This window comes from Bos taurus, chromosome 9, assembly GCF_002263795.3.
Source record: "Bos taurus isolate L1 Dominette 01449 registration number 42190680 breed Hereford chromosome 9, ARS-UCD2.0, whole genome shotgun sequence".
Classification (NCBI taxonomy): domain Eukaryota; kingdom Metazoa; phylum Chordata; class Mammalia; order Artiodactyla; family Bovidae; genus Bos; species Bos taurus.
In genome coordinates this window covers 67,441,640-67,454,645 of record NC_037336.1, presented here as the reverse complement: position 1 = coordinate 67,454,645, position 13,006 = coordinate 67,441,640, and the positions used below count along the sequence as shown (strand labels likewise).

General features: G+C 38.1%; 1 protein-coding gene across 1 annotated transcript in view; it reads right to left on the bottom strand.

Annotated features, from left to right (window-relative positions):
* Positions 1-13,006, bottom strand: part of LAMA2 (laminin subunit alpha 2) — a 699,730-nt gene that overhangs the window by 234,452 nt on the left and 452,272 nt on the right. Inside the window, exons 21-22 of the mRNA XM_002690220.6 lie at positions 7,335-7,515; positions 1,468-1,604 (exon numbers count right to left, since the gene is read on the bottom strand). Coding sequence (XP_002690266.2) covers positions 1,468-1,604; positions 7,335-7,515 — 318 coding nt within the window. The remainder of the gene's footprint in view (positions 1-1,467; positions 1,605-7,334; positions 7,516-13,006) is intronic.

The following is a 13,006-nucleotide window of genomic DNA, read 5'->3' as shown; positions in this document are numbered from 1 at the left end:
AGATTTGTAACAGTGGTTCAAAGTAATTAAAAAATTTCAATCAACTTCAGTCAACATAGTATTTACTCAATGATCAGTAAATGTAATGATAGAAAACATATAAATATTTTAAAAAAACTTGGCCTAGGGTCTTCCCTGGTAGTCCAGTGGTTAAGAGTCCACTTTGCAATGCATGGGGCGCAGGTTAGATTCCCTGGTCCAGAAGATCCCGACATGCCATGGAGTGACTAAGCCTATGCACTGAAACTACTGAGCCTGCATTCTACAGCCCTTGAGTGGCAACTACTGAGCTCAGGTATAGCAACTGCTGAAGCCTGTGCACCTTAGAGCCCATGTTCCACAAGAGAAGCCACTGCAATGAGAAATCTGCATTCCACAATGAGTGAGCAGCCCTCCCTTGCTGCAACTGGAGAAAGCCCGCCCACAGCAACGAAGACCCAGCACAGCCGAAAATAGCTAAAATAACGTAAATAAATAAAATTATTGAAAAAACCTTACTTGGTCTGCATTCATCCATCATCTGTTGCAAAGCAAAACCTGGCAGTCATCCCTTAGCCTTCGCTTTCTTATTCCTTAAATAAATGAATTCAGCCATATCTTATTCAGTCATAAGAGTTGTAACTTAACCTTCCTTCTAAACACTAGTGGATAATTGAGGCCAAGCTGCTATGGGGCTTCCCTGGTAGCTCAGTGGTAAAGTATCTGCCTGCAGTGCAGGAGCCACAGGATACACAGGTTTGATCCCTGGGTTGGGAAGATCTCCTGAAGGAGGGCATGGCAACCCACTCTAATGTTCTTGCCTGGAGAATCCCATGGACAGAGAGGCCTTGCAGGCTACAGTTTATGGGGTCCCAAAGAGTGGGACATGAATGACTTAGCACACACACACAAGCTTCTATCAACTCTCACCAACATTTTTGCAACTGCCTTATAAGCAACCTTCTGCCCTGAAGCTGTATAAATTTCTCTAAATGTGAGTCTGGCCATATCACTTACTATGGTTCACTCATGGAAAAAATGGGGGAATTTTGTAAGCTAAAGGTTGTTTAAATGACTTCAGAATCCTCTCAACTAGCTCCCCAAAACTGATATCTAGGTAAAATTTTGGGGGAATTCTTGTGGATTTTTAAAAAATTCATTCTTAATTTCCTTGTACTTTGGAGATATATTAACATTTCATTGTGTGTAGGTATGAAGTTAGAGATGTTTCTAGTTTTATTTTATAATTTTTGGGTCTTTGTCTTCCTTTTTTGAAAGTATCATGGATTAAGCTATATAAATGTGTACTTGCTTTACTCATCTTTCCTATAAGTAAAATGTAAGATAATGATCGATTCTGCAATCATGCTATAGCAATAGATCTGTATCGTTTCGTAATACTGACTCTTGAAATGCCCAACTACAGAGTTCTACCAAAATAGAAATCCTTAAATGACATTATGAGATGAAATAAAGCAATTCACTCACCTTACAACCAGTGGTGATGCTGTGGCCCCAGGTACGAGGTGCACATTTAGAACATTTCTCTCCAATGGTATTGGGTGGGCAAATGCATCGACCAGTCTTTGGGTCACAGTTATTACCCAGATGGGAACAGTCACAAGCTTCACAGGTGAAAGGATTAAAAAAGAAAAAAAAAATGATATAAAGTGTTGAATTTTTTGTTTGTGGGTTTCTCTGTGATTTATGCTGTTTTATTTTCCATACTATAGTTAAAGATCCTTGAAAATGACAACTCACTTCGTTCATTTTTCATATCATAGTACCGTATAATTCCCCAGGAGGAGGGCATGGCAACCCACTCCAGTATTTTGGCCTGGAGAATCCCATGGACAGAAGAGCCTGGGCTATGGTCTACAGGGTTGCAAGGAGTCAGACACGACTGAAGCGACTGAGCACACATGCACACAAGCATAGTATACACCAGAGTGGTTATTCAGTAAATATATACTGAGTTTCACTAATAGCTTAAAAATGTCAAACATTTTTAGCTTTTTGATTAAGGATAAAAGGAACTGATATATCAGATTTCCTGTTAACTGTATTCCCTTATATCTAAATACTATAAGGTTAATTGTTTTTAGATTTAAGTTCATAACTAAACATAACTATGGGCTTCCCTCATAGCTCAGTTGGTAAAGAATCTGCCTGCAGGAGATCAGGGTTCAATCCCTGTGTCAGGAAGATCCCCTGGAGAAGGAAGTGGCAACACACTCCAGCATTTTGGCCTGGAGAATTCCATGGACAGAGGAGTCCATGGAGTCGCAAGAGTCAGATACAACTTAGTGACTAAACCACCACCAAGTTCATAACTAATTTTCATGATCTATAGATTAATATTTCCTTCCTGTGAAGAGTGAAAACATCCGTGTCCATTACACGTTCTCAAAGAATGCAAACATAAGATCTGAAGAAAAACAAAAAGATTTGACAGATCTTCAAAGCCATCCAAGACAAGGAAGGCATCCAAGGCCACTTTTAGCTACAGTTGACTCAGTTGCTGAGTACTTTTTACTGCACCATTTCAAATCAAAGAAGTGAAAGAAAGAAAAATGCCATCAAATACTCAGATTCAAATAGAAGACTAATGTTATAAGAAATCTTTTAGTTAGTTACATGATGATTAAATCCTTTAAAAATACATTTAGGATATTTAAGTTCACTTTTCAAGGGGTCACACTTATCATTGCTCACAGGATCCTACCCCAGCTGTGGAAAATGTTTAGCACAACACTTGACATAAATGTTAGCCATTGTTTATTATTATTATTATTATTGTTGTGCTGATTTTAAGCCAAAGGACTTACTTTATGTGTACCACTTACTAAGAAAAAAATGCTTCACAATATGCTTAAATTTATGGGCTAAACAATGTCTTGGGACAGTTTGGATCATTACTTGCAAATAGAAATTAACCATTCAGTTAGGGAGTTTGAGATGGACATGTATACACCTCTATATTTAAAATGATACTTTATGGCCATTCAGTTCAGTTTCTCAGTCACATCTGACTCTGTGACCCCATAGACTGCAGCACGCCAAGCTTTTTTGTCCATCACCAACTCGCAGAGCTTACTCAGACTCATGTCCATTGAGTGGGTGATGCCATCCAACCATCTCATCCTCTGTCGTCCCCTTCTCCTCCCGCCTTTAATCTTCCCCAGCATCAGGGTCTTTTCAAATGAGTAAGTTCTTCCCATCAGGTGGCAAAAGTATTGGAGTTTCAGCTTCAGCATCAGTCCTTCAATGAATACTCAGGACTGATTTCCTTTAGGATGGACTGGTTGGGTCTCCGTACAGTCCAAGAGACTCTCAAGAGTTTCCTCCAACACCACAGTTCAAAAGCATCAATTCTTGGTGCTCAGCTTTCTTTATAGTCCAACTCTCATATCCATACGTGACTACTGAAAAATTCATAGCTTTGACTAGACAGACCTTTTTGGCAATGTAATGTCTCTGATTTTTAATATGCTCTCTAGGTTGGACACAGCTTTTCTTCCAAAGAACAAGCGTCTTAAAATTCATGGCTGCAGTCACCATCTGCCATGATTTTGGAACCCAAAATTTAAGTCTGTCTGTTTCCATTCTCTCCCCATCTATTTGCCATGAAGTGATGGGACCAGATGCTATGATCTTAGTTTTCTAAATGCTGAGTTTTCAGCCAACTTTTTCACTCTCATCTTTCACTTTCATCAAGAGGCTCTTTAGTTCTTCTTTGCTTTCTGCCATAGGGTGGTGTCATCTGCCTATCTGAGGTTATTGATATTTCTCCTGGCAAGCTTGATTCCAGCTTGTACTTCATCCAGCCCAGCATTTCACATGATGTACAAAAGTATAAAAGTTATACTGTGTAAAAGTTAAATAAGCAGGGTGACAATATACAGCCTTGACATACTCCTTGCCCAATTTGGAATCAGTCTGTTGTTCCATGTCCAGTTCTAACTGTTGCTTCCTGACCTGCATATAGATTTCTTAGGAAGCAGGTCAGGTGGTCTGGCATTCCCATCTCTTTAAGAATTTTCCATAGTTTGTTGTGATCCACACAGTCAAAGGCTTTGATGTAGTCATAAAGCAGAGGTAGATGCTTTTCTGGAACTCTCTTGCTTTTTCGATGACCCAGAGGATGTTGGCAGTTTGATCTCTGGTTCCTCTGCCTTTTCTAAATCCAGTTTGAACATCTGGATGTTTATGGTTCAAGCACTGTTGAAGACTGACTTGGATAATTTTAGGCATTACTTTGCTAGTGTGTGAGATGAGTCCAGTTGTGGAGTAGTTTGAGCATTCCTTGGTATTGCCTTTCTTTGAAGTTGGAATGAAAACTGACCTTTTCCAGTCCTGTGGCCACTGCTGAGTTTTCCAAATTTGCTGACATATTGAGTGCAGCACTTTCATAGGATCATCTTTTAGGATTTAAAATAGCTCAACTGGAATTCCATCACCTCCACTAGCTTTGTTCATAGTGATGCTTCCTAAGGCCCACTTGACTTCACATTCCAGGATGTCTGGCTCTAGGTGAGTGATCACATCATCGTGGTTATCTCGGTCATGAAGATCTTTTTTGTATTGTTTTTTGTATACTCTTGCCACCTCTTCTTAATATCTTCTGTTTCTGTTAGGTCCATACCATTTCTGTCCTTTATTGTGCCCATCTTTGCATGAAATATTCCCTTGGTATCTCTAATTTTCTTGAAGAGATCTCTAGTCTTTCCCATTCTATTGTTTTCCTCTATTTCTTTGCATTGATCTCTGAGGAAGGCTTTCTTATCTCTCCTTGCTATTGTTTGGAACCCTGCATTCAAATGGGTATATCTTTCTTTTCTCCTTTGCCTTTAGCTTCTCTTCTTTTCTCAGCTATTTGTAAGGCATCCTCAGACAACCATTTTACCTTTTTTCATTTCTTTTTCTTGGAGATGGTCTTGATCCCTGCCTCATGTACAATGTCATGAACCTCAATCCATAGTTCTTCAGCCACTCTCACATCTAATTCCTTGAATCTATTTCTCACTTCCACTGTATAATTGTAAGGGATTTGATTTTAGTCATACATGAATGGTCTAGTGGTTTTTCCCTACTTTCTTCAATTTAAGTCTGAATTTGGCAATAAGGAGTTCATGATCTGAGCCACAGTCAGTTCTCAGTCTTGTTTTTGCTGACTGTATAGAGCTTCTCCATCTTAGGCTGCAAAGTATATAATCTATCCGATTTCAGTATTGACCATCAAGTGATGTCCATGTGTAGAGTCTTCTCTTGTGTTGTTGGAAGAGGGTGTTTGTTATGAGCAATGAGTTCTCTTGGCAAAACTCCGTTAGCCTTTGCCTGCTTCATTTTGTATTCCAAGGACAAATTTGCCTGTTAATCCAGGTATCTCTTGACTTCATACTTTTTCATTCCACTCCCCTATAATGAAAAGGACATCTTTTTTGGGTGTTAGTGGTAGAAGGTCTTGCAGGTATTCATAGAACTGTTCAGCTTCAGCTTCTTCAGCACTACTGGTTGGGGCATAGACTTGGATTACTGTGATATTGAATGGTTTGCCTTGGAAATGAACAGAGATTATTTTGTCTTTTTTGAGATTGCATCCAGGTACTGCATTTCAAACTCTTTTGTTGACTATGACGGCTACTCCACTTCTTCTAAAGGACTCTTGCCCACAGTAGTAGACGGCCATTAAGTCACCTAATTCTTACAAAACCCAAGTGAGGCAGATACTATTATTTCCCTAATTTAATAGATGAAATTTGCAGGGTACAGTGAGGTGAGGTCACTCAGTCAAGGTCATATAATAATTGTTGGTGGTGTGCAGTGATAAGTTGCTTCAGTCATGTCTGACTCTTTGAGACTCTATGGACCGACCATAGCCCACCAGACTCTTCTGTCCATGGGATTCTCCTGGCAAGAATACTCGAGTGGGTTGCCACGCCCTCCTCCAGGGGATCTTCCTGACCCAGCGATTGAACCCACATCTCTAAAGTGGGAGAGCCACTAAACAAATCCAGGCTCTTTGGTGAGAGTCATGTTTTCAACCATAATGCTACCCTGCTGTTTTATGCTTAAGAAATTTTTTTTTTCTGTTCTGCTTCTTTGGCTTAGAATGCTACTAGGTTTGCATTTCTAAAATGTTATCATCATTTCATCATTTTAAAATAATGTTTTTGATATTTATAATTTCTGGTAGTGGATATATTTGAATTTGTAGCACTTTTTCTTCAATTAATATTAAGTAAAAATGCTAGTGAGAGTTGTTTTTATAAAGAATAGAGTACATTTTAAAATGCAGCCTTATATACTTTTTAGTAACTACAGATATTGTCTTAGAGATTATACATAGATTCTTAGAAGATCTATAATAATAATATTCAGAATAATTTATAATGGCTTAATTTATGATAAAAACTGTTCATCAGAAGTAGTTGAGAATATCTTTAGGGTATTGGCTTTTAATATTATTCTTCCCACCCCTAACATAATTTTCTTTAGTAGTCAATAATCATGTCTTAAAATCTTGTCATGTATTTATCATGTTCTGAAAGCGTACGAGTATCATCAATGTTGTACTACTGAGTTTAGTAAATGAGAGTAATACTCTACCAAGTGATTATTGGAATAGAGGTCGATTCCAACTTAGTAGTATAAAATCAAGGCAAATGCTCAAACTTTACTTTCATCTGTACTGTTAATTCCTATTTTCTTAATTCAGGATCTGTAGGAAGGCTGTGGCTAGACACATAAGAACCCTGCTTGAGGGAGCCAGCGTTAGCAACCCCAGCTTACATTTTCTCTGGAACTAACAAACATCTACAGCCAATCTATTTTGCTCTCAGAACATCACAGTTTTCAAGGCACCTGAAAGTGGATGAAAACATTTTTTTTTTTTTTTACCGTACCAGAAAAAGATATTAACTTCCCTGATTGTTGTACCAATTTTGCAACAGGAAAAGGGAAAGTTGAACTATATTAGCTTGGGAGTAAAGTTTAAACCAAGGTAACATTGGCACCAGAAAAATTGAACATCTCTTTGAGGCTGCAGTACCCTTTGAGTGACTGGCTGGACAGAGGTCACAGACGGAGGGAGACAGCAGAACTGGGATCTGCTGATGGATTTTTATTGCAGGCACAGCTATTTACAGGGCAGTGTTTCAGATTACAATGTATTTCCTTTAACTTATTAAAAACATATGTCAAGCATTAGGTTAAGCATTTTTTTGTATTATATGTTTGCCTGTTGTCCTGGTGTATTTCATTTAATCTCTGGCAACCTTGTAGAACAAACTGCTATAGAAGCCTAAATACCAAACCAGGTAATAAATGCATTGAGCTTAGTCTCATTTACAGACCTGTGCATCCGCCTTCTTGGAAGTTGAAATAGCCGTGGGCACAGCGATCACATTTCTTTCCTGTTACTCCTGGCTGGCACCAACATTGACCACTCTCTTCACAGTCAAATGATTTGGACCCAAAGGAATTGCAGTTGCAGGGGATACACCCCCTTGCTGATTGGAGGCCAAAGGTTTCAGGCTGGCATAGAAGCAGAATGAGAAAAATTAGATTTAAATCAATTAATTCACAATGGCACTAGATGCACTGCAAGATCAGGTGGGAACAGAGGAGCCTGTGGGTTATAATGGTTCTTCAGTGATGTTATGACAATTGGACTATAATTTAATCTAGTGGACTTTTTCTACAATGTCCAAGAGAAAACTGCAATTACTCTGAAATTTCATTGAGATTATTGGTGGAATTAGGGTGTTATGATTCAGTCTGTGATATTTTCACCAGCCTTTCCCTATATGTCTCAAGATTCTAATGGCAATGTGGAAATAAGTGAGGATGGCAATTCTATTTAAAGAAAATTTTGGTTTCATTTCTAATAATCAGAATTGATTATTTTCAGACATTTTAAAGTCCTTTTACTGGTAAAAATGCTTTCAATATTATTGGGCAGCAGCCTAAAGTTAAAATAAATCTTTTTTCTCTTATATTGGGTCTAATTTTTGTCATATATCCATGAATACTTCAAATCATCATTATGGGGCTCACATGATAAATGTAACTCTTTGGTTATGCCTATACTGACAAAATAATTGGTGTAACTAACATCTAGTTTCTTGGGTTTCATCCTAACAATCAAAGTTGATTTGTGAGAACACATATCAGAGCACCAAATTAGGTAGATGAAGGGAAACTTCCATCTCTGATGAGTTATTCATATGCATATCCCTTATCTATTTGTAACAAATGACCTTCCATGGCCCAGCATCACTAGCTTTGGCTGACTTTCTGGAAATGCGTGTTAGCAGACCTAGAATGACTACATTAGAAAATGCTGATGGATTAAAAATCATTCCTAGCAGAAAAGTGAAAAGCACATATCCTACTTAAAGTATGTCAGGGCTGTCTTTCAAGCAGAAGTTTGTCACATTATTATGATATTTTAATCTGGAAAATTAGTCTCAGTAATTACTTCTTTGTTAAACTAATTCTTATTTTGGAAAATTAGACTTAATAATTACTTCTTGGTAAAAATAAATCTTGCTATTTAATGTGAGCTACCCAAAGAGTAATGATTAAGCCTCATTATGTATTTTTGTCATTATTGTTAACAATATTAAAAATAAGTCCTATAAAACCAAATCATACTGAAAATTAGTCTCTTAAAATGATTGTTGCTAAGAATAGTTTTCTTTTTAAATCTAAAATGGGTTGATTATGGTTGATAATAATTTTAATCTTTACATTTGTTCTTCCTTTTATTTTTAGTTCATTTGTTTTTATGAAATAAATAAAATAAATAGCTCTTTATTTTATTTTAGTTCTTGATATTATTTTTAGTTCTAATTCAGATTCACTGTATAATTAAAGAAATTGTGTGACACTTGTAACAAATGACGTTACTTGATTTTGAAATTAATTATAGGAAAAAAGAAAACATGTAATATTTTTATTCATAAAAAGCAATTCAGTGTACAATTCTAAATACCAGGCCTAGAGAAATCGTCAGAAATTGAGAAAATGCATGCATGCTTATTACAGTATTATTTATCATAATAATGAGCAACCATAGAGGTACTTAAATGTTCAATGTTAGAGAAAAAGCTGAATAAAGTAAATTATGAGGCATTCATGTTATAAAATATATAAAATCATTAAAATCCTGTTTTGAAGCAATTTTAATGATATGAATATGGGTAGAATATAGCATTAAGTAAAATCTCAAAAAGCAGAATACAAAATTACATACACATTATGATTCTAATTACATACCCACAAAGGCACACATACCACTCAGATACAAACAAATAGAAACTTATATACATAGAAAAAAAGACTAGAGCATTACATAGTAACACTTTTTTAAAAAAGTAATATTTTGCATTTGTTTTTATTTCCTAAATTTTCTTGACTTAGAATGTGCATTGTAGGGATAGTACTTTATCTTTATCTTTACCTACTAAGTTTGCTTTACTTAGCATATCTATCTATACAAATATCCTTAATGGATAGACCAATAAAATAACTTTCAAATTACTACTTATTTTAAAAATTCCAAAGTTTATTATGTAAATAAATATATGAGAAGTAATGTCTCTATCATACTTTTCTAATATTTACCTAGTGTGGTTTTAAAACCTGAAAGTCAAAGTGGCTCAGTTGTGTCCGATTCTTTGTGACCCCATGGACTATACAGCCCATGGAATTCTCCAGGCCAGGATACTGGAATGGGTAGCTGTTCCCTTCTCCAGGGGGTCTTCCCAACCCAGAGATTGAACCCAGGTCTCCCGCATTGCAGGTAGATTCTTTAACAGCTGAGCCACCAGGGAAGCCCAAGAATACTGGAGTGGGTGGCCTATCCCTTCTCCAGTGGATCTTCCCAACCCAGGAATTGAACCAGGTTCTCCTGCATTGCAGGCAGATTCTTTACCAACTGAGCTACAGTTATACCAAAACAAATATCACCAAATTTCAGTAATAAAATTTTAATAAATTGTTCAAAAATTTATCTCACAGTCCAGGGAAAACGCTGCAGTAAACAAATTTTAAAGAACATTCTTAGTAATTGAGATTAATGAGGTAAAACATATGGAGAAGCAAGTGCCTGCCTAGTCTCAGTGGGAAGTTTGATGAGCTCATATAATTTATTTTCATTTGGGATAATAATAAAAACTAGCACTTACATATTGTTCTTGCCAAGCAACATTTCTAAAGCCCTTTACAAATATGAACTCATTTAAATTCTTAAGACAATCCCGAAAGATAGTTATTATCATCAACTTTTTAGAGTGGTGAAACTGAGGCACAGAAGGGTCACATAATTTGTTCAGCAGCTAGCCAGTTGTGGAGTCAGGATTCCAAATCAGCCAGGCTGGCTTCAGAGTCTGTGCTCTTAGCTGTCACATATACTGTATCAGAAGAAAAGTGGTCTCAGAACAAAACACCACTCCATACATCAGGGCTGTAGGATATGTAGGAAGAGGGTGTGAATAAGGGTTAATAATTCTGCTGAATTTATGTTTTGGAGACATTTTTGCATGCTCATGCTCAGTCATATATGACTCTTTGCAACCCCATGGACTGCAGCCCACTAGGCTCCTCTGTCCATGGAACTTTTCAGGCAAGAATATTGGAGTCGATTGCGAGTTCCTCCACCAGGGAATCTTCCTGAACCAGGGATTGAAGCCACATCTCCTGAGTCTCCTGCATTGACAGGAGGATTCTTTAACACTTAAGCCACGTGGGAAAGCCCATTTTGGAGACATAGTGATCAGTTATGGTCCCTTTCTTTTACTCTAAATGTATGCATTTATTTCTGAAAAATATAATCTCTTTTAAAGATTTCTCCACTTAATAACAATAATAATAGTGTTTTATACACTCCTCTCACGACAACCTGGAGACAGCCATAGCGGTGCCTGGGAAGACCTCCCTGCAAGAGAGCCTGCGGTGGGAGTGTCACTAATTGACAAGCCCCAGCTTCCATTCTCTTGAATCTAGTGAATCATTCTAAGTCACACTTCTTCTAGTCAATTACTGGTACACTGAAGTACTCGAATCTTCCTGCTCCATCCAAGACTCCTCCAATGGGTAAGTTTTGCTTGGGCACTCCCAACTGGCCTGGCCAAGAATTTGAGATTTGGGCAGAATTCATTCAGTGAGTCTTTTCTATCCATAGTTTTTTCCCTCTCTCCTCCCACAGGGACAGACCCAACATTTCAGCACAAGTCTCCCTGCACATGATGCTCCATCCCCATTCCCCTTCACTGGAGTCTCCTCCAGTAAATCTCTTGGCATTTGCTCCTTGGAGGATCTGAGCCAACACACAAACTCTATGATGTAGTTCCTACTATGGATGAAGAAGCTGAATTACAAAAAGATATAAGAAACAGTTTTATGGTGGACCAGAAGTGTTGCAGCTGGGATTTGACCTCAGGCAGTCTGATATCAAAACCAGTTCTTTTCAAATGTCAATAAAGAGGCAAGAAATAAAACTATAAATTTGTTCTTCTGCCTTCCTCCCTCATCTTCCTCCCTTTCCCATCCCCCTTCCTCCTTCTTTTACCTCTTCCTTTCCTACTCCTTCTCCATCTCCTTCTTCTATTCCCTACCCTTAGTTCTCACCTAAGCTCTGATTCTCCACTGACAAGTCCTGTGTCCTGGTACTCAGCATCTTGGCCTCAGTCCTATTCCTCTCTCCCTGATCCTCTCTTCCTCTCTCTCCCTTCCCAAATTCCTTCCTTCCACCATTTGCTTTGTCTTGCCCCGTGAGAAGGAGGATCAAACTTTTATAGTAGAAGACATGCTACCTTCTTTTGTGCATGTTGTAGATTTCCAGTGTGTGAAAATGTGTGTCTTGTGTTTGTTGTATACATGGACAAAATTATAATGTGGTAATGTAACAGTCACTAGCTATGATGAAAGGTCAGTCAAAGGTCAGATCAGTGGGCTGGATTTTCTTAGGCAAGTCACTTTCTTTGTCAGATTTCCCTTCATTCATTTGTTTGTTCCCTTCATTTGCTCTAAAATGATGCCTGGGGTTCTTTCCCCTTTTAAGATGTTAGTTTGCTACAGACACATTTTTCTTTGTTTTCTACATATCAATGATCACTTGAAACTTTTGTGACCCTATGAACTTGAACGAGCTTTAAATAAACGTTATCAGTAGCTATTTTTTAAAGGCAAGACTTCAATCAGGAATTGCCAAGTTTTCGCATTTGCAATTCACACACTTAGCAACCATTATGTAGTAAAATGGCACCAGGACAGGTCAGCAGCAGCACACGGAACACAGCACGCTGAGGCAAGAGCCATGCAGCACCTCTCGAATTACCGGAGCCGCAGGCCGATAGGCTCCCCGAGGGCATCCGCTGGAGCCGCTGGCGCCCCACCTCTGGGGAGACCCCAGCACCCACTGCGCTCTCTGTGGCTGTTCCTCCTGTCGGTGCACCTGCCTGCTGAGGTTGCATCGTTTCCCTACGAAGCCTGATTTACAGACACATCTTCCTGTAATATCACACCACGGTGTCACAGAGCCCATGGGACTGCATCCACAGGACACACAGATTCGCTTCTTTGGGTCCCACCACATAGTGGGCTTTAAAAGCCAATGGAAAAATAAAAACAAAAAAAGAGAGCATACATGTTATTCAAGAGATAGAGGCAAATAATATTTTTAAACCTCCTACAGAATGGCCAATTTGGCATCTGAGAAATGCTTGGTTCTGCTTAACAGTGTTTATCATGAGAAATTACCTATTTATGTGAAAGAAATAGTGCAAATCCATGTACTCTCATGGAGGAATCTCAAGGTGCTCAGCATACTGAAGGCAGGGTAACGTATCCAGGAAAAGAGAGCAACGTATTTTGATTTTTGTTTCATTTTAGCAAAATGGTATCCAAGAAATCCTTTGATTTGCTTCTATACTGAAAAATTTTGTTGAGCAGAATGCTCACTGGAACTTTAAATGATGGAACTAGAACAAAGTGCTTGATAAAAGCAAAGGGTATGACATTT